The sequence below is a fragment of the Saimiri boliviensis genome, chromosome 15 (genome assembly GCF_048565385.1).
Source record: "Saimiri boliviensis isolate mSaiBol1 chromosome 15, mSaiBol1.pri, whole genome shotgun sequence".
NCBI lineage: Eukaryota > Metazoa > Chordata > Mammalia > Primates > Cebidae > Saimiri > Saimiri boliviensis.
The window spans coordinates 90,164,593-90,192,163 of NC_133463.1; the positions used below are offsets into that span (position 1 = coordinate 90,164,593).

At 58.6% G+C, this 27,571-nt stretch overlaps 1 protein-coding gene across 7 annotated transcripts in view; it reads right to left on the reverse strand.

Annotated features, from left to right (window-relative positions):
* Window positions 1–27,571, reverse strand: part of TSNARE1 (t-SNARE domain containing 1) — a 124,087-nt gene that overhangs the window by 57,626 nt on the left and 38,890 nt on the right. For 6 of the 7 annotated variants that reach the window (XR_012514195.1, XM_039464660.2, XM_074387226.1 and 3 more), the window contains exons 2-4: window positions 18,326–18,452; window positions 8,918–9,067; window positions 7,220–7,726 (exon numbers count right to left, since the gene is read on the reverse strand). Coding sequence is in view for 6 of the 7 variants with exons in the window: in XM_074387226.1 (XP_074243327.1) it covers window positions 7,220–7,726; window positions 8,918–9,067; window positions 18,326–18,452 (784 nt within the window). In the remaining variant the exon portion in view is untranslated. Of the gene's footprint in view, window positions 1–7,219; window positions 7,727–8,917; window positions 9,068–10,615; window positions 11,048–18,325; window positions 18,453–27,571 lie in introns of those variants that run through there. The other variant, XM_074387229.1, reaches the window with a different exon arrangement.

Here is a 27,571-nt window from a genome sequence, read left to right on the forward strand (position 1 = left end):
CTGCGCTGGAGTCTCTGAGCCTGCTCTGGCTCGGGAGGCTGCCTGATTCACAAATCGTTCATCCCTTGATTAAACTCCTTTAAATTTAATTCCGCTGAAGTTTTCCTTCTAACATGGAACACGCTCTGGCAGGAGCACAGGAACTCATACCAGCGCCCTGCGTCACTCTCCCTGTTCTCAGACAGGCAGGGGACCCGCTCAAGGTCACACAACCCACTCAAGGTCACACAACCCGCCCAAGGTCGCAGGCCAGTAAGAGGTACACACAGGGAGAGGGGCCGCAGCAGGAAGCAAAAACAAAACAGACTCACAGAACCGCCGAAATCACGACCACAAGCGTCCATATTTTGTGAAACGAACTCAGAGATTCACGAAGTTCACCAATCCGCAAGCAGAATAAATATATATATATTTTAAATCCAATTGCATTATAGGCAAACTGCAGAAAATCAGTGATAAAGAAACCCTAAAAGCGGCCCAGAGGAAAAACTGCACATTTCATGAGGAAGAAGAAACATGAGAAGGACTTGACTCTTTCATCAGAAACTGGAAGCTGAAAGTCAATGGAAGGATGTCTTTAAAGTGCTGGAAGGAAAAAGTTGCAGCTAGAATTCTATACCCACTGGAAATACATTTCAAAACCAGGGGCAGATTTCGAGAAGCAAAAATGAAAAGCATCAGTTCCAACCAGGTGTAAAGTACAGCAAATGCTAGAAGCAGCTAGTTAGGCTGAAAGTAACAGCAAGAAGCCTGGATCTACACGAAGAATTGAAGAATGCCAGCATGTAAATAAAAAAGAGATGCTTTCATTTGTTTAAAACACTACAGTTTGTGAAAGCAAAATCCATACCTATGTGCCGGTGTCATCACGTGTAATGAGTAACGCATGGTGCTTAACATGTTGAAAGCACACTGAAGGGGCAGGCATGGGACCCAGAATTGCATTCCTGTGCAGGAGTAGCTTCATGCTAATTAATTTCACAACTCAGAGGATGAGTTCCTTGAAAAATAGAAAACAATCAAAGCTCACCTGAGAAGAAACAGACAGCATGGATAGCACTGCAGCATTAAAGGAAGAGAATCTGTAGATGAAAATCTTCCCACAACAAAACTCCAAGCTCAGATAGCATCACTGGTGAACTCTACCACATATCTGTAGGAAGAGTAATACCAATTCTACACGAACTATTTCAGAAGACAGAAGAGGAAGAAATCTTCCCAGCTCACTGCAGGATAGTGTGGCATCAGCATGGGCAGAGACATACAAATCCACAGAAACAAATCAGTATTCCACATGAACACAAAGTCAACTGATTTTAGACAAAAGTACCAAAGTAATTCAATGGAGAAAACACAGTCTTTTCAATCAGTGGTGCTACAACATGTGGGTATCTATTGAACATCAACTCAAAGCTGACAAAACATAAATACTAACTCAACATGGATCATGGACCTATGTGTATAAGCTAGAGTATAGGACTTCTAAAAATAAAACAGGAGGAAAATTCTTTGCAATCTTGCAGTAGGGAAAGATTTATTCATTGATATACAAAAAGCAAAACCACAAAAGAAAAATTTCCCATTGAACAGTAAAACTTTGGCGTTCAAATAACACAGCTAAGAAAATTAGAAGACAAGCCACAATGTAAGAGAAAATAATCACAATACAGACACCTGACAAAGTCCTTGTCTGCCAAGTAAGTGAGCTCATAATATAGTAAGAACACGCAACATAAAATGAGCAATTAATGCAAATAGACACTACACAAAAGAAGATATGCAAATAGCCAATAAGCACATGGCAAGAAACACGCAGATGAAAACTCTCACCGCCAGCACCCCAGCGCACACCACAGATGAAAACTCTCACCACCAACACCCCAGTGCCCACCACAGATGAAAACTCTCACCACCAGCACCCCATTGAACACCACAGGTGAAAACTCTCACCACCAACACCCCAGTGCACACCACAGATGAAAACTCTCACCACCAGCACCCCACTGCACACCACAGATGAAAACTCTCACCACCAGCACCCCAGTGCACATCGCAGATGAAAACTCTCACCACCAACACCCCAGTGCACACCGCAGATGAAAACTCTCACCACAACAACCCACTGCACACCACAGATGAAAACTCTCACCACCAACACCCCACTGCACACCACAGATGAAAACTCTCACCAACACCCCACTGCACACCACAGATGAAAACTCTCACCACCAACACCCCAGTGCACACCACAGATGAAAACTCTCACCACCAGCACCCCAGTGCACACCACAGATGAAAACTCTCACCACCAGCACCCCAGTGCACACCGCAGATGAAAACTCTCACCACCAACACCCCACTGCACACCGCAGATGAAAACTCTCACCACCAACACCCCAGTGCACACCGCAGGTGAAAACTCTCACCACAACACCCCAGTGCACACCGCAGATGAAAACTCTCACCGCCAGCACCCCACTGCACACCGCAGGTGAAAACTCTCACCACCAACACCCCACTGCACACCGCAGGTGAAAACTCTCACCACTAGCACCCCAGTGCACACCGCAGGTGAAAACTCTCACCACCAGCACCCCAGTGCACACCGCAGGTGAAAACTCTCACCACCAACACCCCGGTGCACACTGCAGATGAAAACTCACCACCAGCACCCCAGTGCACACCGCACATGAAAACTCTCACCGCCAGCACCCCACTGCACACCGCAGGTGAAAACTCTCACCACCAGCACCCGACTGCACACCACAGATTAAATATCTCTGAGCAGTGTCATCGCACTGCACACCACCTGTCCTCAGCCACTGTGTGTTGCTCTAAAGGAATCCCTGAGGCTGGGAAAGTTCCAAAGGAAAAGGATCTATGGGGCTCACAATTCTGACAGCTGGACAAGTTCAAGATTGGGCACTGGGTGAGGGCCTCTGGCTAGTTCCACTCCCGGTGGAGAGTGTAGGGAGCTGAGTGCGCAGAAGTCACAGCAAGAATGGAAGCAAGCAGCAGGGAGGCGCTGGACTCCGTCCACCCACCAGCTCTGATGAGAACTGGCCAGGACAACTCACTTACCCATAAGGGAGGGCATTCACCTATTCATGAGGCATCTGCCCCTGCCCCCATGACTCACACACACCTCCCAGTAGGCCCCACCTCCAACACTGGATCCAATTTCAACAGGATGTTTGGATGGGACAAATGTCCAAACCACAGCACCACCCAGAGTGGCTACACTGAAAATGGCGACCTCCAGGGCTGGCAAGGGCACCCAGCAAGCTCAGCTCCCCCTGCTGCTGGGGGACTTAACACAGCACAACAAGCTCAGTTCTCCCCTGCTGCTGGGGGACTTAACACAGCACAGCAAGCTCAGTTCTCCCCTGCTGCTGGGGGACTTGACGCAGCACAGCAAGCTCAGTTCTCCCCTGCTACTGGGGGACTTAACACAGCACAGCAAGCTCAGTTCTCCCCTGCTACTGGGGGACTTAACACAGCACAGCAAGCTCAGTTCTCCCCTGCTGCTGGGGGACTTAACACAGCACAGCAAGCTCAGTTCTCCCCTGCTGCTGGGGGACTTAACACAGCACAGCAAGCTCAGTTCTCCCCTGCTGCTGGGGGACTTGACGCAGCACAGCAAGCTCAGCTCCCCCTGCTGCTGGGGGACTTGACGCAGCACAGCTACCTTAGAAAACAGCTCGGGCATCTCTTTAAAAGCCACACCAGCCCGATGGCCAGCAATTCAACTTGTAGTTAAGAATCCCCCAACGACAAAATGGAAACATTTGTCCACACAGAGATCCTACAGAAATGCTCACAGCCCCCTTGCTCCTAACAGCCAAAAGCTGGAGGACACAAAAGCATCCACTGATGCGCGGAAACAGACTGTGGTACGTCCAAAGGCATGCCCACCGCCTCCCCACTCGCACGGCACACACCGGGCTGAGGAAGGCGGAAGAGTATATGCTGCCTGGCTCCGTGACTGAGACAGAGACATCTGATCTATGAAGGCAAAGCAAGCCATGGGGAAGGGTGGGGATGAGGGCTGAGCTGGGGCTGCACTGGGGCTGGGCCTGGGACTGGGCTGGGGCTAGACTAGGGCTGGGCTGGGCTAGACTGGGCTGGGCTAGACTGGGCTGGGCTGGGCTGGGCTAGATTGGGCTGGGCTAGGCTGGGCTGGGCTAGGCTGGACTAGACAGGGATGGGTTGGGCTTAACTGGGCTGGGCTGGACTGGGCTGGGCTGGGGCTGGGGGTAGGGTCAGACGTAGGGCTGGGGCTGGGTTGGGGCTGGGCTGGGGCTGGGGGTAGGGGTAGGGATGGGGCTGGGACTGAGGCTGGGCTGGGCTGGGGGTAGGGGCAGAGGTAGGGTTGGGCCTCGGCTGGGGCTGGGGGTAGGGGTAGGGATGGGGCTGGGACTGAGGCTGGGCTGGGCTGGTGGTGGGACAGGGAGTTGAGCGTAGGGTTGGGTATGAGGCTGGGTGGGGTAAGGCCAGGAGTGGGGTTGGGGTAAGGCTACGGGGTGAAGCTAAGGGCTGGGGCTGAGGCTGGGCTGGGCGCTAACATCACCAGGTCATAGACTTTAAAAGGGTGAAATAACAAACTTTGACATCTGACTATTATCTCAATAAAGAAATAAAATCAGGTTGTGGCATTCACCAAAGGCCCCAGAGCTGGGAAAGGCAGGGCTGGGCCGGTTTGTGCCTGGATCTCAAAGGACCTCTCTAGCCCTTTGCCTCAGAGCCCCCAGGGCTGCATGACCCAGCTCACACACAGGCAGGGCCTGCAGGCTGCTCGGACCTCACCCTCCACGGACGACACCACGTGCCCAGAGGAGACGCCGCAACCCAGCATGGGGCTGCTGTCAGAGAAGGGTTAGCACATGCTGGCTTTTTAAGTTCTTAATATACTTTGGGGACCCTAATTCAAACTCAAAGACGAGGTAAGCAATTCGAGAAACGTCCCTCAAGGCCAAACTTCAGAGCCTGCCTGAGTCGGAGAAGGTACTCACAAAACACCCCCCCAGCTCTGCCCCGGCCCCGCGCCGCCCACGTGTCTGCACGCGGCTCCACCCTCTCAGGTGCACACTCCGACATGGACGGGGTTCGAGTGGCACAGCGGGGACTGGCAGAGGACAAGGACACTGAGAGTGTCCTCAAGCACCCCCTCCGCAGCCTCCCTGCACCCGCCCCCCAAGGCTTGGCCAGGCGGTCTTCTGCGCAGTAACAATCCAGGCCCACATCTCCTGCCAAGGCAAGGGCAAAGGGACTCCTGTTCACAGGAAATGAAGGCTTGTCCTTGAGAGCATGGAGAGGAGTAAGACACAGGCAGTGGCGGGGAGGCCGCTCGGGGCTGCGGGCATGTCCCGGGAGAGCCCTGGTGGGGAAGCAGGCTGGCCACCACAGTGTCCCTGGGGGCCGGAGCCCACCCTCCAACTCCAAGCAGACCGCACTCCTGGGGCGCATCTGGGACAGAAGGCTGGGGCCAGAGGCGCTGGACACAGGCTGGGACACAAGAGGTAGAAGAGGATGTGAAGCCACCCCGCCACCTCCCCTGGGCCACCTCCTACTCGTCCACACAGCGAGGTCACCCCAACAGTGTCACTTGCTGTCCAGCAGGCTGCACGGAGCCATCCTGCGGCCCAGGCCTTCTGTGAAGGGCCACAGCTGTGCCTCTCACTTCGCCGCTTCCTAATCATCCCATTAATTACCCGGTGCTCCGCACAGCCACAGGCTCGCTCAGTGCCCGGCCCTGATGGCACCAGGAAACCCCCAAACCCTGTGAGAGCAGGAGGGCTTCGTCACTTAGAAGAAGAGGCAAGCGCCCCGCAGCCCGTGACCGCTGTGCTCTGTGCTGCCCCAGACCCAGTCCCTGCCAGCGCCTACAAATACGGTCTGACCTCAGGGGTGCGGCTGAGGCCTGAGGCAGAGAGCAGAGCACCTGTCCTCACACAGAGCAAGAAGGGGCCTTGGGGCTGGCGATCCCACTGACGGCCAGAAAGGGGCTGCCCCACGGCCCCCAACTGTGCCAAGAGGAAGTGCTGTCGCGCAAAGACCCCCTGAAGCTCAAACAGTCAAACTGGAGCATGCTCCGGCAGCAAGGCCAGCTGGCTGGGTGCCAGGACTGCCACTGCCTGCGACCTCATCCTGGGGCCGAGCGAGAGGCTGCAGCCCCGTGCTCTAGGGACCCATCCCGTCCCAGGGCGTCACCTATCCAGGCAGCTTCCACAGCAGGATGGAGACCTCACGACCCACAGCGGGAATCCAGCATGGGAACCAGGCTGCCGCCCTCCTCTTCCGGCTCTGGCAGCACAGCCCCATGCAGCAGTCCAGAGGCCTCAGTGCACCCGGCACACCTGCCCGGCACACCTGCCCGGCATCTGTCTGGCCTTACCACACCAGGAGCTCACACGCTGGGCCCGCACTGACCTCTGCGGACCTTCCTGAGCCACCAGGCACCGACGGAGCAGGGCTCTCCCTAGGAAAAGGGTCTCTGCCAGAGCCGCGGCCTCGGGGTCTGCAGAAGGCCTGCTGCAGCTCTGAGCAGACGCTGCCTCCCGGGTCTCAACCTGCCCACCCTGACACCACGGGTGGCCTCTTCTGGGTGTTGAAAACAGTAACTGAGCAGCAGGTTTCAAACCACAGCACCGAACCTCAGGTCAGAAAACCAGTTTAGTAAGTCACAGCAGCTTTTTCTTTCATGAGTAGCGCAGGACTCAGCAGGAGGCACAGCAGCACGCGTGGCCGTGGTCAGCGTTGGCACGGCTAGAAGCACCGGATTCTCAGATTCTCGGCGTGCGTCTACCCCAGGCAGCAACAGCCCATGCCCTTCTCACTATGGCCACGGTCCAGGGTCTGACTGGGTGACGGTGAGCAGGGAGCTCCATCGCTCCTGTCTGCCCGCTCCGTCCCACTCTGCTCTAGGAGGGGTGAGCAAGAGCCCAAGTCCGGCGCCGAGCAGGGGGACAAACTGAGACACGATGACTGCTGCTCCCTGCGTCCGGAATGCATGCTGACCGAACGCACGACGGGCAGGTGGGTGGACGAGGAAAGAGCGCCCAGGGCAGAGGACGAATGACCAAGAACATTCCAGATGAGACTGGTGGCGGCGGGAAGTGGAGGGTGGAGGAGGAGGAGGAGAGCGGGAGAGGAAGGCCCCGTGCAGGGAGAAGCAGGGCCACACGGGCCCCACCCTCCCGCTGGACAGAGCGGCACTCACCTCTGCGCGGCTCCAGCCTGAAGCCCTCAGAGGCCAGGGCCTGGCAGGAGAAGGTCTTGGCCACCACCTGCTCCACGGGCGTGAGGGCCAGCGCCTGGGGCTTGCCGGAGCCCGGGCCGGGGCTGTGGGCCGCCTTCCGGAGGTCGCCCAGCTTGCGCCGCACCGCGGCGCGCAGGTCCCGCCACTTGTGCTTCAGGTCCACCACGTCGCGGCGGCAGTAGCCCAGCGCGTTCACGGCCTGCAGGATGCGGCTCCACACGCGGTACCTGCGCGTGGGCTCGGCCCTCAGCAGCCCCGTGCCGAACAGCAGCTGGTGGTGCTTGCTCACCTTGGACACCAGCACCTCGGTCTCCTGCGGGCAGAAGTTGGGCTTCCTCTTCTTGGCCCGGGTAGCGCCGGGCCCCCCCATCCGGCCACGGGGCCCAGCTGCCAGGTCCCTCCTTGGGCCGGTGGCAGGTGATGAGGTGGGCTCTGGCATCCGGCTGTCTTCGGGGGCGACCCCAGGCCCTGAAAAGGCACCACAAGGCGGATGTTTAAGGCCCTGGGCCCACGGGGGCTGTGGCAGCAGCTCCCTAGGGCACCTCATCTTTGGTTTCTGCTTCGGGGCGGTCCTGGCCACCACCCTTCCCTGCTGGGTGTCCAGACACCAGGGCTCAAGATCCCCTAACGCTGACACGGCCTCACTGGGTGCCGTCGGCAAGCACGTAGCTTCTGGGTCACAGTGCCCCGTCTCCAAGACAACACACCCCTAGCCCTGCCTGCCCCTGTAGCCACCATAGGGGTGCGGGAGCCAGGCAAGCCAGGTTGCAGCCTCGGGCCCTCTCCAGGGTCTCCTGCCGTCGGCCCTGGGCTGTGCTGCTCCTGCGGTCGGCCCCCACCTGTGGACGGCCTTGCCGGCTGGCGTGCCAGAAGGCTCCTGCCTGCCCACAGCACGACTGAGAGCCCCCTGAGCGCCAGCCTCGGCTTCCCCTCCCCAACTTGGGCCGAGGCCGGTCGGGATGCGGTGGCCTGGTCAGCAGCCTCACCCCCCTGCCATCCCATACCTCCACAGCCCTCCACCCCACGGGGGAACAGCGCCACGCTAGCAACAGTGGCAGGGTCTCTGTGTCTTTGCTCACATGCGAGCGTTGTCATTAGCAGGACCAGCTTCCTGGAGGCAGGGACAGTGCCCAACACCACAGGCTCCCTGGTACAGGTCTGAGCCCCATGGGAGGAGCACTCAAGAGCAGGCATCTCCCCGGGGCCTGGCATCCCAGAAGCACCCGGAGGGGGCCTCTTCATCAGGAGGCACGCCCACCAAGACACCCACAGAGGCCACTGCACCTGTTCCTCCCCAAACACCCCAAGCACCCTGCCACCCCTCCCCAGCCCACTGCACAAGGACGGTTGGGCTTGGGGGTGAGGGGCCACGTGGCAGGTCCAGAGCCCCCGGCAGGAGCACCCCTGTTCGGTCCTGAGCCTACAGGGCGGGCCAGCTCTGGCCGCCATGCGGCTTCCATCCTGCGGCCTGTCTGGGCCGGCTGCACCCTCGGCCCTCCTCAGGGGGAGGCCTGATGGGGGACAGCGGATGCAGGTCCCCAGCCCCCAGCCCCAGCCTCCTCCCTGCAGCTCCCACCTGCTGACCCCACCCTCCTCAGCACCTGCATCTCTAAAGCCGCCTCCCCAGGACCCCCGAGACCCAGCATCTGAGTGAAGTACCTTGCTTCCTGGCCCTCAGGACAACGGGTATGCCCGCCGGCCCCAGATCTCCTTCCCTGTCCTTCCCCGAGCAGGGGTTCTGCAGCTTGCTCTCTGGCGACGGGCAGGGGAAATGACGGATTCCATATTCGGTCCAACATCTAGCGCACTCTATGGACAGCAAGGGACAGTCACCATTACTCAGCTCAGGGCACTCCTGGCAGCGCCAGGCCCCCCAACACACAGCAGGCACCCAGGACCTGAGATGCTCTACTCAGGACTCCTCCTCCGGGAAGCCCTCCCTGCCTGCTGTATCCTCTGCTAAATGCCAGCAAGGAGTTCAGAACTTTAGGTGTTCCAGATTTTTGTCTCAGCCAGTTCTGAAAGGTGACTGCCAACTAGAATGCAACCCCTGGGCCAGGGCCTGCAGGGGTAGCCACAGATTAAACCCTGGACAGCCATTCCCAGTCAGCCACAAAGTAGAAAATGGTAGGCTCCAGCATTGTTTACGGCAATTCAAAACCGCTGCACCCCCCACGCTCGCAGTCATTCTACCGCATTTTATACAAGTGCCATTCCGGCCGGGCACAGTGGCTCAGGCCTGTAATGCCAGCACTTTGGGAGACTGAGGCAAGTGAATCATGAGGTCAGGAGTTCAAGACCAGCCTGGCCAAGATGGTGAAACCCTGTCTCTACTAAAATGTTAAAAAATTAGCCAGGCGTTGTGGCGGGCGCCTATAGTCCGAGCTACTTGGGAGGCTGAGGTGGAAAACTGCTTGAACCTGGGAGGCGGAGGTTTCAGTGAGCCGAGATCAGGCCACTGCACTTCGGCCTGGGCGACAGAGCAAGACTCTGTCTCAAAAAAACCAAACCAAAACAAAAGAATCTGCCATTCCATAGCATATGCGAGATGAAAAGCAAAGCCAGGCTGCTTGTCCCCACCCGGCTGTGCAGAGGCCGAGACATGAGCTCCACCTCGCCTGGCTCCCAGCCCCAACCCGGGTTTGGGTCCCCCACAGAACACATTGTAATTTTCTCTCATTATTATTTCTATTTGTTGACAAAACATTTCTGGACTCATTTCACTGAAATTCATTGATCTTCAGATGCACCTGATAAAAGCATCTTCTCATCTCAGGAACCAAGATGTGCCTTTCCATCCGGGGCACCCCAGAGTCAGAGACACAGTGAGCACCAGGCTGATACCTCCAAAGCTGGACCCCACACGCCTGCTGCAGCCTGTTCTCCCGGGACCATCCTGGTAGGTCTCAGGACACTGCTGGTTTGAAAGCACTCTCCCACCACGCCCGCAGCCCCCAGGCCGGGAAGTGCTCTCCCACCACACCCGCAGCCTCCAGGGCCAGGTCCGCACAGTGGGCCCCACGGCTGCACTCCGGAGCCACGCGCCTGAGGCAGCAGCTCTCGTAAAGGCCCTTCCTGCAACCCTACAGAAGTGACCCTGGAGGCCGCCCTGGTCAGCTCCCACTCCATGTCCCTCTAGGGGGCCCTGCCGCCCAGCGTGACAGGGAGGGAAGCACTGCCCCATAGGTTCTCACGGAACTCCCCAGGGGTGGGAGGCATCCCAAAGGCCCCTGGTCCATCCTTCTGCCCCCGACAGCGCTGCCCGAACCACACAGGCAGAGACAGGCCTGTGGCCACACAGACTCGGGGAAGGGCCTTCAGTGCCCAGCTCACTGTCCTGGACTGTGGCTCACTCACCCTCCAGCTCTGGGCCTGATGGGGAAGGGAGAAGCCCGCGGAAGGACGGGAAGGCAGCTGCCCGGCTCATTTCAGGGTGGAGGTTTCTGCAGGGCAGAGAACTGCAGCCCAGATCGGATCAGAGTCAGAAGACAACTCTCTGGGGGCGCCGCCTGGTTTTCCCCAGAACTAAGGCACATCTTGGTTCCAGAGATGTGAAAACTCTCAGGGAACTGCTGCCGCCTGGAGAGAGACAGTGCGTGCCCCGGGTAAACCAGGCACCCGACAGAGGCCCTGGCCAGGCCCGGAGGGGCCGCTACTCACAGACGTCTCTCAGCGTTTGATGACCTGAGCCTCCAGCAGGCCCCTCTCCCCAGGCACCCGCACCACACTCTCTGCAGAGACATGCTCTCCAGGCCAGAAACCCTGAACAATGGCCTGTGAGAGGATCCAGGGATCCACTCAGTGACTGAGCTCAGCCTCTGCCCAGAAATGGGGTCCCACAGGCCCCTTCCCAGCCCCTCCCCAGGCCCCCAGAGAGACCACGGACCCCGCTGTCACTCAAGAATACACCACCACCGTGCCACGTTGCATCCGCTCAGCCCAACCAGGTCCTGCCCACTGCACCACGTTATTCCACACTGTTCCCCATGGCCCTTGAGGGGCCAGTACGGTCCACCCACCTGAGCCACCTGAACCTAGAACCTGGTGGGGACAGGCCTGGGACATGCACTGTTTGCTTTTGAATAATATACACAAATTACAGAAAACATGTAAATGCAGACAGTTATAAATAAAAAAATAAAGACCACAACATCCAGGATAATCATTGTTAGCACTGGGGGTGGGAGGGTGTCTTATACAGTCAAACGCTGTGTGTGGCTTCCCTTCTTCCATGTGCCACGTTCCCACAAGCAGCAGCACGCACGCAGGTCACTCGGGTCCTGACAGCGTGATTTCCACGCCCGCACCGCATTCCCTCACAGCCAGGTACTTGCAGTATGTCTGTGTCAGCACGTGCACAAACCACACACGGTGAACACTTCCACCTGTGTCTCTCTCTCCTAAGACAGCGTCCAGGAAGAAGCGTGGCTGGGCTGAGAGAGGGAACACTCCCAGGTGCCCGGAAGCTGGCTGCTCCCGGCGCCCCACGCCCACCCTCCCGTGGACCCTGCTCCTGCCCAGGCTGGGTCTGGACACTTTCTTTCCCTCCCAGGTCACTGTGCAGCTAAGCCCTGCCGGTGCGCCGATGAGGCGTCCACACCTGCCAGCGGTGCACAGAGCCGGCCCATCTGCATGGAGTGTGGGAGCTTTCTTCCATGTATGTGAGTTCTTTGCAAGTTGACACTCACTAGTTGGCTTTTTGCTGCCCTTGTCCAGAGGAAGTTACGATGAATCGAGGGCCCAAAGGTGCCGCACAGTCAGGGTGGGGGGACCTCAGTGCCGCACAGTCAGGGTGGGGGGACCTCAGCGCCGCACAGTCAGGGTGGGGGGACCTCAGCGCCGCACAGTCAGGGTGGGGGGACCTCAGTGCCGCACAGTCAGGGTGGGGGGACCTCAGTGCCGCACAGTCAGGGTGGGGGGACCTCAGCGCCGCACAGTCAGGGTGGGGGGACCTCAGCGCCGCACAGTCAGGGTGGGGGACCTCAGCGCCGCACAGTCAGGGTGGGGGGACCTCAGAGCCGCACAGTCAGGGTGGGGGGACCTCAGCGCCGCACAGTCAGGGTGGGGGGACCTCAGAGCCGCACAGTCAGGGTGGGGGGACCTCAGCGCCGCACAGTCAGGGTGGGGGACCTCAGCACGCAGCAGGGACTGGGCGAACACAGCTGACGCTACACCGACGGGGACTTCATCTGGGCCCCACTGTCCCCCTGGAAGGTCTCGCCCAGCTCAGAGGGTCCTCGAAGGCCCCACCCACACGGAGGGCCGAGAGCTGAGGGGAGCGAAGGAGTGGCTGAGCCCAGCTCACACCCACACCCCAGAAGCAGCCCCGGCCGCAGCCTTGACGATTTCCAGCAAACCCAGACAGCACTGGTGCTTTTCTGACAGACGTGAAATCAGGTTTGAAATCACTTTAAAAACACAACCGGCAAGAAAAGCATGTTTGCAAATGATGGCGTAAACTTCTAAGTCATTCCTAAACAAAAATCACAATGGAAAGTTAAAGATATTTAGAACTGAACAGAAATTTAAAATACTATATATTTCAAAATATCTGATATTCAACTAAAGAAGTTTCTTGGGAAATTTCTAATTTCAAATGCTTTTATTAAAAATTAACAAAAGCTGAATATTAAACATGAATATGGTAAACATTCAATCTGGGAGTCAGAAAATAAAACAGCATCAACCCAAAGAAAGGAGGGAAATGATGAAACCATGAACAGAAATCAATCACAGTTTAAAACCGGCACGCACAGAAGGGGTCCAGAAAGCCAGGAGCCGCGTCTCTGCAGAGACCAGCCCAACTGCCGGACTCTGTCGATACTGACTATAAAAGCAAACAGAGAAGGCACAAATACAGAAGATCAGGAATGAGAACCGGGACGTGGTTCAGACGCCGTTGCTGTGAGAGAAGCAGCAGCCCCCACGGGCCCCCGGCAGTCCTGCCCGTGCTTCACTCGTGTTGAGGCATCCACCTGTATGACCTGACCCTGACCTTGCAAAGCTCATGAGAAGGAGGGCGGGCAGGGCTGAGCCCAAGACAGGCAGGATGGGTGGACAGTGCAGGGCAGACAGAGCAAGGACCAGGGCAGGCAGGGCGGGAAGGGCCAGGGTCAAGGTAGGCAGGGTGGGAAGGGCCGGGACCAGAGCAGGCAGGTGGACAGGGCCGGGAGCAGGGCAGGCAGGTTTCTGCATCTGCCTCTTCATCATCAGGTGAGAGTGTCCCAGTGTCACAACTGATAGTGAAAGGCTGTTGTGTACAATTTCACTTCAGTAAGTTGGACATTTAGATAAAACAAATTTCCAGAAAAACACGACTTAACAAAACTGACCCAAGAAGAAACAGAAAGCTTGAGTAACGTTTTATAACTAGAGGAATTAATTGGTAGTCAGAAAACCTTTCCACAAAGGAAAACACTATAGCCGCAGAGTTTTACAGCAAAATCCCAGAAACATTCGAGAAATACACAATCCAGTTCTTCCGCAAACTCGCCATGAATAAACCACCACCTGCACTCAACACTGCAGGAGGGGTTCCAGCCAGGATGAGAAACCAATCACGGGTGAGAGCATTCGAAAAGAAGCAAAAACTCTGTCATTGTGCATAGACGCCACCAGCTCCAGAGGAAGCTCAAAAGATTCCACAGACAAATCACGACAATTAATAAAAAGGCTTTAGCAACACACACCGGTACACAAAAATCAATTACACCACACGTGAAAAGCCTGGTTTCTTCAACAAATACACTTGGAGGGAAATAAAAGGAGACAGAGGGAACCCAGAGACAAAGACACACGCACGGAGGAGCACGGGTCGGCCTCGGGAGGAGCACGGGTCGGCCGCAGCACGGGGTCTCAGGAGGCTCCGCGTTAAACAGCATCTCTGAAGTAGATACTCCCAGAGGCTGGCGGCCACTTCACTGCAGAGCGGGTACAGCGACCAAAACGAGCTGTCACGGTGGAAATCTGGTCATGCATAAAAGGAGCCCTTCTCTTTCAGGGACACGCAGAAATATCAGCAGACGACATGATCTACTATCCAGGATTTACTCCGGAATGACACGGTGGGGGCAGCGTGGGCACACGTGCGGCCAAACTGGCCACGAGCAGCTGTGGGGGAGCCAAGGGACACCAGGGGCTGTGACGTGACTGTGCCTACTTTGGTGTGTTTAAAAGTTTCCACATTTAGAAAATTAAAACATAAAACACTTAAAAATTAAACCAAACGTCTGGACTTTCTTTTTTATTATTCTACTGTGAGTTCTGGGGGACATGTGCAGAACGTGCAGGTGTGTTACACACGTACACACATGCCAAGGTGGTTTGCTGCATCCATCACCCCGTCACCTACATTAGGTATTTCTCCTAATGTTATCCCTCCCCTAGCCTCCCACGCCCCTGCTATCCCTCCACTAGCCCCCCAGCCCCCAACAGATCCTGGTGTGTGATGCTCCCCTCCCTGTATCCATGTGCTCTCATCGTTCAACTCCTACTTATGAGCGAGAGCATGCGGTGTTTGGGTTTCTGTTCTTGTGACAGTTCACTAGAATGATTTCCAGCTTCATCCATGTTCCTGCAAAGGACATGACCCTGTCCTTTTTTATGGCTGTATAGTATTCCATGGTGTATATGTGCCACATTTTCTTTATCCAGTCTATCACTGATGGGCATTTGTGTGGGTTCCAAGTCTTTACTATTGTGAATGGTGCCATAATAAACACACGTGTGCATGTGTCTTCATAACAGAATGATTTATAACCCTTTGGACATATACCCAGGAACGGGATTGCTGGGTCAAATATATTTCTAGTTCTAGATCCTTGAGGACTCGCCACACTGTCTGCCACGGTGGCTCAACTAAAAAAGCCAATTGCGTGCACACACCAGCAAGAAGCACTTGGAAAATGTCCTATTCAGAATGGTCCCACTTACGACAGCAGGAAAAAAGATTTCTTACTTTGTTGAAATGAATTTAAGAAAAGATACGGAAGATCTTTACAGAGAAAGTTGTAAGACTTCATTGAAAGACGTTAAAGAAAACTTCATAAATATACAGACATGGGTGCTTGCTCACGGACTGGAAGGCTCAGAACAATAAAGAAGTCACTTCTCCCACGTGGACACGGGGATGCCAGCAACCCCAAACTCCAGGGTGTGACAGGTCATCCTAAACCTTATGCTCAACATCAAACATTCAAACACACCCAACACACTTCTGTAGAAAAAAAAGAGGAGTAATTTGTTCTAAAAAATACTGAGAGTTATAGTAAAGCTACAGAAATTAAGGTGGATTTTGGCACAGGAATAGCAAACTTGACCAGAGAACCCAGATGGAAACTAACTATCACAGAGCTGTCACTGCAGGTCTGCAGAAGAAAGGCGGATTAAACAGTTCATACAATTTGTTCTTCAAACAGAAAAAAACAACTTTAGAGCTTCCCCTCCACCCTCATCCCACCTCACACCATAAACAAAAATCAAAGGTCAAGTAAACATAAAAAACAAATTGTTCAATCTTTAGAGAGAAGTGAAAGATGACAGCACCATCATCTTGTCACAGAAAGCGCGAGCCCTGAGGGCGTAATGGATAAACCCAAGGCCAGCCCGGCTAGGAACTTCTGCTTCACAGCACACATCCCGGGGGAAGCCGGCCCGGCCTGGACCCGGCTGTTTAAACCCACCTGACGAGGCTTTCCTCTCCAGGACACAGGAGGGAACTCCGCAAACCCGTAAGCACAAGACAAACCCAAGGGAAAAACAGACAAAAAGTGCTCGCTGGCAGGAAGACCCAAACACCCAAAAACAGGAAATGGTGATCTATCCCAATCATCATCAGAGAAACATCCCTTCTGACCAGAGGACAAGCCACACCCACCAGTTCCGTGAGATGTCGCTGTCCAACACCCCTGGGTGCTGACAAGCATGTGGGACAAGGAGGGCTCTGACGGGGCCCGCACTGACTGGGCTGCAGGTGGCCCGGCCCGGGAACGCCACCCCATGGCCTGTGGAGGCCCTGGCACGGGCACAGGCTGTGAGAGACAACACGGGAGCCAGCCTCAGCACCCCTGAGACGCGGAACAGGCGCGGACGCCGCGGGGTGCTCACAGGACCACCGACGCGATGCAGGGCAGGAACAAAGGAGCCACAGCCGCGCACATGTGGAGGCGCTCACAGCACGGCGCGGAAGAGCAGCACACGTCGTCCGAGCCGGGGAAGTGAGACCCGCACGGCTCACAGGGACCTTCAGACGCACAAGAAAACGACCGAGAAACAGCGGATGCGACAGTTCAGGGCAAGGAGGAAAGGGGCCGGGGCAGGAGCAGGGCCCTGGGGGTCAGGCTCGCCATCTCAAAACTGTGAGATCCAAACCTGTATCTGCACCCCACGCACACATGCACACTCACACGTGCACACACACACACACACACACACACACACAGACTAAGTCTCGTGTCTGCCTAGCATGCCTGGGAATAGATTTTTAAACATAAAAAGATCAAGCAGCCGACACGGTGCCCTGCCTAAGGCCGAGCAGGCTCCCTCGGCCCACGGAAGGACCCTCCATCCACACCGGCCCATCTCCCAGGACCCTCTCATTCATCCAGGGCCTGCCTCCTCCAGGGTCCTCCTCTCCTCTCTACTAAGCACGCCCTCCCCGAGGGCCCTCCCTCACCTCCTTAGTTCATGGAGCCCACCACTCTGGGCCAGCAGTCCAAGAACCTGAGTCATTTCCTCCCTAACGCACAAGAATGAGGATCTCAGAACCACCCCAGTGAGAACACGGACCCCCTAAGGGCACGGGACTCACTTGTCTCTCTGCCTCCCGCCCGACCCCCGCAATACTTCCCGGCACACAGCGGACACCGCATCAATGGTCCAGGCAGGAAGGAGAAAACGGAGGCAGAGGCGGGAGGAGACCAGGCCAGGGCAGCACTCCCAGTGGGCAGGAAGGATGGGGGCATCCCCGAGGACCTGGCCTGCGAGGCGCTAAGTGGTGACGGCAAGACGAGGAGAGGGCACTTGGTGATGTCACCAGTGGCCATCTGCACCCATGTCCCCTCCGCTGCGATCCTATCCCAGCAGGGCTGAGGCAGGCACCCGCAGCCCTCTTGAGCACAGGCTGCTCCCTCTCTGCAGGGCTGGTGAGGAGACAAACCCAGGACCCTGGGGGCCGCCAAGGAGCCAGCGAGGGCCCCTCACCCAGCCTCACTCCCGGAACAGGCTGCCCTGGGGATCAGCCCCAGCCAAGAGCCAAGCAGAGCTGCGAGGGAGGAGACTCACAGCCCAGCAGCGAAGGGCCCCAGGCAGAGGAAGACCCTTGCCCAGCTGGCTGAGCCGAGGCCGGCCCTGGGAGGAGAGATGTAGGCAGAGAGCTGGAGCCCCAGTGCGGTCCTCTTCCCGCGCCAGACAGCCCTCACGGCGGCTGCCCTGACTCTAATTCCCGCGCCAGACAGCCCTCATGGCGGCTGCCCTGACTCACTAATGGGCCTGCCCTCGTGAAGGGCCAGTTCTGCGGGCCACACTGACGGCAGAGGGGAGAGCGGGGCAACCGTGGCATTCAGGTGCCACAAGGACCAAAGTGGGGCCAGCCGGCAGGGCAGCGGTGGACGAGGTGAAGGGGAAGGGCGGGGGCTCGGTACTCTGAAATACCTAGAAACAGACACCAGCTATGCCCTGCACCAGCTACACAGCCCTGGGGTGAGGTTAAGAGCCAGGGGCGTTTCCCCTCTGCACAGAATGCCTGTCCCACACCACCATTAGGAAGGGCAGGTGAGTCCTCCCTCCCCTCAGCCATTCTCCACCTGCCAGCAGCCTGCTGCTCTGAGCACCAGCCCCATGCCCGGCATGAACTGGGACACCCAGGTCTGCCTGCAGACGGGGCACAAGCTCCTCCTGCTCCTTTCCAGGGGCCTGAATCGCCTGAACCCTGCAATCACTCCCCATCTTAGGACAAAGGCAACTTTTCTCAAAAGAACAGAACTGGTTACAGCCATCAGCGCGACACAGTGAGGACCCCACCCACTGCCACCCGCCCCCCCAAACCCCACTGCCAGCTACCATCATTACCTAGGGGCTGATAGCCTTGTCTTGAGGGTCCCCCGAAAGGGCCACGGCTCCCCAGGCCACCTCCACCGGCGATGGATCCGTATGACATCTTGTTACAGACGCCAGGGCCAGCAGCCTCCGCACCGAGCTGGAGGAAACAGGAAAACCAGGGGAGAGGGAGAAGAGACAGGGATGAAAGCTCCGGTTCAGGGGACACAGCGGCCTCCCGCCCGCCCCAGCCCCAGGAGCCTGGCTCCACTGCACGCAGTCCCTAGGCTTCTCACCAGCCCCCAAAGAGCAGCCCCCACAGAGTCCCTTCAAGGTGACCTCTTGGTCCACTGGTCCCTACGGGAACACAGAAACACAACCTGAAGACGGCATGCCCCAGCCCCCCCCAACAGGGACCCCCAGAAGGCGAGCCCTCTGGCGGGCTCTTAAAACCAACCGCCCCCCTGCCAGCCTCCCAGCTGGCTTCTGGGAGCACTGGGCCCCCACTGTGCCCCGACACGCAGGCAGGATGGCATCCACCACATGAGCCGGGCCCGGGCTGGGCTGAGAACGTGGCGCTCACACAGCCTGCCAGATCTCCAGCTCCGTCATCCTGAGCCGCACCCCATGGTAGTAGGGCTGGGTCAGGCCTGGGGGCTCTGCCTTGGCTGAATCCAACCTGCACAGCTGGGCACAAGCCATGGGGCCTCTCTGGGCCTCAGTTTCTTCATCTGTGAGGTAGGGGGAAGAAGAGGAACCCCGTCTCAGGCGGCTGTGAGAGGTGACTGGACACACATTAGGGCTGGCGAACCGTAAGCACCCAACACATAAGTCACGGCACTGGCGCCATCCTGGGCGTGGCACTGGCTATCCCTGGCCTGGGGAGCTGGGCACCCTGCCCAAACCTCTCCTTCTGTGGGCTGCAGCTCCAGGGACTCAGAGCAAGTGACCAGAGGACAGAGGGGAGCGCTCCTGCTCAGACAGTGCCAGCGTGCCCTCCGTGTGTGCAGGGTCCCCGTGCGGATGGCTTCTGACTGGCCTATACCCTAATGCTGTCACTACGGAGCCCGCCAGCCAGGCCACACTCAGTTCTAAACAGTGTGGGTGGCACGGACTCCACCCACACAAACACCTGAAGCGGGGAGGCAGGTTTAAGAGTAAAGTGAGCCTCGCGCCCACTGAGCGCAGCCCAAGTCCCTGGGGCTGGGGGAGGCGTGTGGCCCCACGTTCCCTCCAGCAAGATGCCCACCCGCCCCATCCAGCCCCCCAGAGCAGGGTGGCAGCAGCACACCATCGACCCAGTGGGCCCCACTGCCCCGCTCAGAACAGTCCGGGACCCACACAGCTCTGAGTGCTGCGGATTGCACCTGCCAACATCCACCATACTAGACACTCAAACGGAGCCTTTTGAAAACAGCAAGAACTCATTTTGAAATAACTAAGCCATTCCTGTGAACACAGATGACATTTTTGTCAACGATGACCGCATTTTCCAAAACAAAACCCCTCCGGGGGACGCGACGCTGCCCTACAGTCCGGTCAGAGAGGAGCCTTCGACACGTAACAGCACAGCAGCTGACGCTCCCAGTGCTTGGCACGGCCGACAGCCACGAAGGCGCTTTACCCCGCACACAGCTCATCCCCACAAGCCTCTAAGCTGGGGCCACGATGATCTTTACTGAGGAAACTGAGGCACAGAGAGGTGAGGTCACTGGCCCAAGGCCACCCAGCTGGTAAGTGGTGGAGAAGGTTTCAGACCCAGGCCTCTGGTTCCTGCACCCGTGTTCGCTTTACTGCCCTCAAAGGAACGAGCCCAGATAATAAAGGCCGCATTAACAGCCCCAGGACGGGAACAGGACGCCAAGAAAGCGGCTTTCAGAGAACACGGAGGCGCACCGAGAAGCCAACGTGGGGAGCAGCAGCAAAGGGCTCCAGAGGAGGGGCAGGCCGAGCGGGGGCCTCCAGAAACCAGAGCACGATGCCATGCAGGGGCGGGGGCGGGCAGAGGAAGGGACCAGCCCTGAGCAGGCGCCCCTCCATCCGAGTGAGGGAATTCCAGAAAGGGCAGGAAAGCCAGGGGAAGAGAATCAGCAGGAGCAGCATTCACACCGATCCCAGGCCGGAGCTCATTCAAACTCACGCCCCGTAAGACCTCAGGGCACCTGGACAGGCAGCCGAGTCCCACATCCAGCATCAAAACGCACAGTGACCGGGAGATCCCCACAGCCCCAGTGCTGGGAGGAGAACCGGTGTGAGGACCAAGGAGGCCATTTCTGACACCCGGGGCCCCCAGACCGCCCCTCCACGCATGCTTTCTCGGGGGAAGTATCAAGGGTGAGCTCCGCCGAAAACCAGGAACCATCTGAGGAGGGAGGAAGGCCTGGACTGCCTGCAACAGAGGCAGCTGAAGGGCACCCAGGGCAAAAGCCGTGTCCAGGCAAGGAGGGCAGCCTGCTGACAAGGCTCCAGCAGAACGTTCTAGACAGACTTCTTCAAGAAGATGAAGGCTGAACCGCTACTGTGAAGGAGTGTGAGACTGAGAGAGCTAGAGGGGAGCGTCAGGCTGGGCTCCTGAGAAGTACAAAAAACATCAGGCAAACAAAGGCAGTCACAAATTCCACGGAAAACAAAAGGCTGGGCAGAGACGGAAAATCATCCCGGTTTCCGATCACTAGGCTGATCCCAGCAGCGCACTTGAGAGTGTGACAACACTAGCTACACCAGGAGGGGGAGGCAGGGAGTGTGTGCCTGTGTGTGCGCATACATGTGTGGGCACGTGTGTGGGCATGTGGATGTACACGTGTGCATGTGTGTGTAAATGTGTGCGTGTGTGCATGCATGTGGGCGTGTACATGTGTGTATGCATGCATGTGCACATGCACGTGTTTGTGTGTGTGCGTGCATGTGTGTGCATGTATGCGTGTGTGTGCATACATTTGTGCGTGTGCATGAATGTGTGTACATATGTGGGGGGTAAGTGTGCGCCTGCGTGGGTGTGTATGTGCTTGTGTGTACCCGTGAGCAAGCAGGTACTTGTGTGTGCAGAGAGACTTGAATCCTCACCTTGCAAGTCAAAAAATAATGCCGAAACAGTTAAAAAAATCCAGAAGCAATACGGGCCTATTATTTAAAGAAAAGATACGTATCAAAAGAATCTACTAGAAGATGCAGACACTGTTGACTCTGGGGAGGGGGATGGAGGGTGGCTGGGGATGACTGTTTTTCTTAATTAACTTTGCACAACTCATTTAACTCACTCTCTAAACTACTACATGAACGTACAATTTTAAAGTATTAAAGCTGCATTTGTAAGACTGCAGTGAAACATCATCTGGAAAGACGTGTCTGGAAACCAAGAAGAGGGCTGCTGGGGGTTGTGCCTTCAGCAGACAAGAGCCAGGTGGGCACCCAGGACTCCCCTCGAATCCCTGGGCGGTGGCCCCAGAGCACCTACCTTTGTCCCACGTGGCCCAGGGAGGTACAGCTGATGCCGGACACGGCCCAGTTCTACAGACACACCCCGCATGCCCCAGTGCCACTGTGCCAGCGGGCAGGCCTGTTCTGGCCCCAGGACATGAACTTCCACAGAGGAGCCAGCACTAACTCCCGGGCGAGGGCTCCTGCAGAGGCTTTTGGAGAACTTGGGAGGGGTGCTGGAACTCCAGGTCGGGGTCCACCAGTCCCAGGGAAGCGGCTCAAGGGACCCTGAGCACAGGGCACTACTTGCCATCTGCTAAAACGATGGTGAGGCACTGAGGGGGTCAGCCAGGCCTGACAAGACTTGTGTTTGGGGGGGCCCCCCTCTGCTTCAGGATGGACAGCGGGCTGCTGGGGACACGTGAGGGGCTGGCAGGGCAGTGAGCAGGCAGCGGCAGGAGCCAGGACCTGGGGAGGGAGGGAGGGAGGGTCTGGCACGGAACCCAGACAGAGTCAAGGACAAGTCCCAAGTTCTGGCCCAGAGGGCAAGCAGACAGTGCTCTGACTTCCTCGTACCAGAAAGTGAGGGGAGCCGTGTGCAGGGATGAGCCCAGAGGGCCTCCCACAGGCAGGCAGACACCCAAAGCCCTGGAGGCAGGGCTGGACGCAGAAGGAGAGTCCACTGTGCAGGAACAGTCATAAGGATGAGACCACCCAGTGGGAGGAGCCAGCACGCAGAAAGAAGAGGGCTCCGCAGACAACATGGGAGATGGGGGCAAGCTGGGGTGATGTTAACCAGAGGCCACGGAAGCCACGGCAGAGCCCCCACGAGAGGAGGGAGCAGCCACCAGCCATCACTGCAGGGGGCAGTGGGGTCCCAGGGTTTCAGGACAGGGAGCACAGGAAGCTTGATGAGGGCCCAGGAGAGGCAGGAGCACTCGTGGGAGGAGGGAAGGGATTCAAGTCTGAAAGAGCCCGGCCGAGACAGAGCTGGGGCCCCTGGGAGGCCAGGAAGGCTGCCCAACTCCCCTCTGCTCTGGCCGGGCACGCAGAGGAGAGTGAAGACCCACGAGCGGCCCCACCGCTGCCAAAGAGACCACCTGAGCGGACTCACAATCTCATTTCGCCGCACAGAGGAGCATGACACACCTCTGTTTGTTCAGCAGCCTCAGAGGAAGGCCAACGTCGGGCAGGGCCACCGCGTCACCGCAGGCAGAGGAGGCTGGTCTGGGAACACAAAATGGCAGTGCACATCTTCGGCCTACTCACGGGCCCACCCAGCCAGCCACTCTGGGCCCCTGGGGACACCTGCAATCCGGTGGGTGCAACCCTCCCATGGCTGGGAGACCACGTGGGGCCACGGGGCCCTGAGCTGTACCAACCCCAATCCCCCAGGTGCCCCACGTTTCCACTGTGTCCAGTTCCTCCCGTGTCCACCGCAACCCCCGGCCTGCCCCAGCCACAGTGGCCCTGTGCCCACACCGGCACCCAAGGTCTCTGCGTGCCAGGCCCTGTCCTGCTCCGGCCTCGGCTCTTGCTGCACCCTCGCCCCACGCCTTCGCTCTCTGGGGACTCTGCCTGGTGCACCCAGGCTGCCTCCCACCTCCTTGCCTTCACACAGGCTGTGCCTCAGCTTCCCCCATGCTGTTCCTGCTCCTCCACCCTGCAGCCAGCTCACACCCCACTTCTCAACCCAGCCGTCCCACCAGGCCAGCCAGGGGCTCCCATCCTGACCTTCCTGCCCACACCTGACCTCTGAGCCCGACGCTGACCACACACGAGGCCAAGCAGTGCCACGCTCCGTGAGACGTAGATGCCCACCTATTCCTGCCCTGGGGGAGGCTGCAGGCCTGCTGGAGCCGTCCTCACCCAGTGCTGGCCCAGCCCAGTGAGTCACCCCAGCCCTGCCTGATGCAGCATGTCCCAGCAGGCCAAATCGGAAACCCCGTCTCCTGCCCCCAACCGAGGGTCCCCACAGGATCTGTCCACTCTTCACTGAGGGGGCAAAGAACAAGAAGTCCAGCTGCTGAGCCAGTGTCCTTGGGAGCTCAGCATTGCCCACGTCACTGGATGCCACACAAGTCCACGAGGAGGTGCTCTCATGCATTCTGTTCTTAGGAGAGCTCGGGAAATCCCCAAGAGAGAATGTGACTGGCCCCAGGCCACCCGGAGCCCATCTGTCTCACCTGCACCTGCTCGGCAGGCCTGGCCATGGTCCTCAGCTGTGTAAGCAGTGCTGATCGTCCCGACGCAGTGAGGCAGGGGTTATAGCCCCTTACAAGAGGAGGGTACTAAGGTCTGGGGCCAGCCAGCCATCAGTGCAGGGCATGGAACGCCCCAGAAGGCGTCAGACCCCCTGGGCGCAGCATGCCACTCCTGTCCCAGCAGGAGCACACTGCCAACCACAGCTGGCACGGCTGCCCTACCAGGAGGACGGGTCAGCCGCCCAGGCATGCTGGCTCACTCGGTGGGACTTTATCCGAACACCACAAGAATCCCCCAGAAGTGAGCTGGGGGCAGGGACTGGCTGTGGTGCAGGAGCCAGGAAGGCAGCCGGGCACTGTGGGGCACAGCCTCGAAGGCCTGAGCATAGCCAGAGGGAGCCAGGCCTTCCCAAAGCGCTCAGCTGAGTTCAGGACACGGGGGCGCCCCCGAGGCCTCCAGGAGAAGGCAGGCCAGCATCAGGGACTGCACATGGGCAGGGGAACCCAGTCAGGGCCAGCGCTCAGAGGAGGGAGGGCTGGGTAGCCAGGGGTACGGCCGGGAAGGGAGGTGGCAGAGGACAGAGACGAGGCGTGAGGAGGACATGGAGCCCCTCAGGGGAGCGTGGCAAGGGCAGAGAGGGCAATGGCTGCGCCAGATGCGCCTGGGGGACTGGACGAGGGCCACAGAAGCCAATCGAGGCCCAGTTGGGCGGAAGCTGGCAGCCAGGCCAGGCCAGAGGGGTGGGCAGAAGCTGACAGGCTGTTTTGCCCAAGAATGGCCCAAGTCCCAGGGCTGCCTGAATGAGGCGGGATGGAGGTCAGGGACAATGACCCGCTGGCTCCCAAGGAGACTTCCTACCGAGCCGCTTCCGCGCCCGCCAAGGCCAGCCACAGCCCCTCCGGCCTCGTGCCCCTCAGGCTGGCGCCGGCTTTTCCCAGGGCCCCCGGCCCCTGCCAGACTGAAGGGAGCCGTCTGTCCTTGCACTGCCCAGATCCTGTTTGCAGGGCGCCGGGGGAAGTGGGGGTGCCAGGAAACGCCCACCTCAGTCAGGCACGCCACCACCCCAGCAACTCAGCCTGCCCCCAGGACAAAGCGCCCAGGCCCAGGAGGAGGGGAGGCCAGGCAGCAGGCTACACCAACTGCCGGCCGGGCTCCCAGTCCCAACTCTGGGGCTGGGCCCCCAACTCCTGGGCTGTGGGGCCAGTGCATGGGTCTCAAGCCCTTCAGTCAGGCTCCCGGACAGGGCCTCTGAGGCAGGGGGCTGGGCCCCACACAGGCCGAGAACACCCAGGCAGATGGGAACAGGGTCCCCAGGCTGGGCCCCTCAGCCTGGATAGAGAGCGGCCGCGCACAGGGGTGGGCTGCTCACAGGGCGCATCAGCTCTGCCTTCCAGGGCTTCCTCACCTGTAAACACACAGCAGCCCCTCCCTCAGCTTCGGATGCACATTCTGTGACCTCTGACCCGGGCACCGGGGTGGGGACACAGCAGCTCTGGACAGACCTGATCTGCTCTCAGGGATTCTGAGCTCCAGATGGGGAAGGGTAGAAAAGCGGCATCATGCTCGCTCCGTTGGGGAGGAAACAACTCACGTGGCCGGCTGGACGTGCCCAGTCAGTGAGGGCACAGGAGGCCCCTGACTGCTGGGGCTAGAGGATGCAGGTGCAGGGACAGGCCTCCGGCGAGCCAGGGCTGAGCTGCCCATGGGGACACACAGCCCCAGAGGTGACGGCAGGAAGCAGTGCTGCCCCCCAGGAGCCAGGGCACACACCTGGACCAGGGGCCAGGGCACAGGCGACCTGCGGCCTCCCCAGCGCCCACCTGCGGACCCCGTGCAGGGGAGTGAGTCTTGGGGCAGGCTCTGGCCCCGGGTGGGCTGCTCATGAGTGGGCTCTTCCGCAGCCGCAGCCTCCCCTGTCCGGGAACAACGCAGTGACGGGGGTGGGGCTGAGCCTGCTCAGGGGGCGCGGAGGCTCGGGCTTGCCCTCGCACAGAGGCTGCGAGCTGCCTTCACATTCCCTAACTGAGCCTCAGGCCAGCTCCACCGCTGGAAAAGACAGAGGCAACTGTCAGTTCACAACCGGGTCGGGGGCGCCGCCAACAGGAATCGGAGGCCCAGACCAGCAGCCAGCCCCCACTGCCCGCTGCAGACCGTGGGGAGGCCTCGGCCACGGCCCAGCACAGGACAGACAGGCTGCACCCCACAACGCAGATCTCTGCTCCCCAAAGCCTGCCCTTTGGGGAAAACCATTTTCTACGGCAAAATGAAACTGCTAAGTTCAAGAGGAGATGGAGAGTGAGGACGAGACACCCCATCGCCTGCAGCGGGGGGCTTGCTGTGCAGAGCGCGTGCCCACAGGAACCTCCCCAGGGCCACGCTACGCTCCCCCGCAGTGCGCCCAGCTTCCACCACACCCCTAACACAGCCTCTCCGCAGGCAGGAATCAAGAGCAGTACGGGAAGGGGCAGTCCCAGGAAAAGTCAGCGCCTGTCTGACATCCCACTTCCAGGCAGGAAGAGACAGAGCCAGGACCCCTCGAGCTGTGGCCTCAGGGTTTGCCGCTGGAGCTGTCCTCACCATGAATTAGCCAACTCCCTTATTCGCCCTCAACAGACCCATGTTGACAACAGTAAGTCACCTCCCTGCCCTGGACACTCACAGCCTCTTTAGACTTCTCTGGATAATCCCTCAAAGCATTCAGCGTAAGGCAGAAACACAGCCTGAGTCCCCTTTCTGCTGCTGTAACAAACTCCACACACGGGGGAGTTTATAAAGAAGAGATTTCCTTGGCTCATGACTCTAGGGGCCTAGCAGTCCCAGATGGCGGACGCTGGGCTGGCGAGGGCCTCCGGTGGAAGAGCGCACATGCCTGAGAGGCAGAGAGCAAGTGGGGCCCTGCGTGTCCTCTCACCAGGAGCCCACCCCAGACGCGGTAGTGACCGCAAGCCAGTCACCTCTCACAGGTCCCACCTCTTAATACAATGGTGACTGGATTTCAATGAGCTTCGGACATTCACACCGCAACACAGTCCCAGCCCAAGAGCAGAAGACCCGGCAGTCCCAGCTCAACCGCTGGCCTGCTGTGTCCCAGCAAGTCTGAGCCCTTGAAGCTGTTCCCTCATCTGTAAAATGGGACCACGAAGGGAAACCTCCGAGGGCGGGACGAAGACCAGTGAGATGAAATACGTGAGCCGCTCTTAGGTCCCGGGCCGGAGCTCACAGCCCACTTCCAAGTCCCTGGTCCCACCGTAACACACAGATATCTGGAAGGGTTCCTGGTCCCCCAGAAGCCCACAGCCACCATGCTGTGCTCAAAGAGGCCAGCCTCCAAGCCACCAGCAAGGAAGAGTACCTTGCTGCCATCTCCCCTGTGGCTGTGTAAGGGCCCAAGCTCCCTGGGTGCTGGCATCTGCCAGGGCTGGCCCTGCAGGGAGAGCCAGCCCAAGACCACACCGCCCAGAGGAAACAGCGGGGCCTGGTGAGGAGGAGGGGCGCCTCTGGGTCCTGTTCCTCGTTCCTCCAGCTCAGTGCAGAGGCTGCTGGCCCGCCCTCTGTAAGAAAATGTTGTATGGATCCATCACCGGTGGAGGTGGCCTGGGGAGACGTGGCCCTTTCAGCGGGAACCAGGGAGGAGAGGGAGAAGAGGTAGGGGTTAAA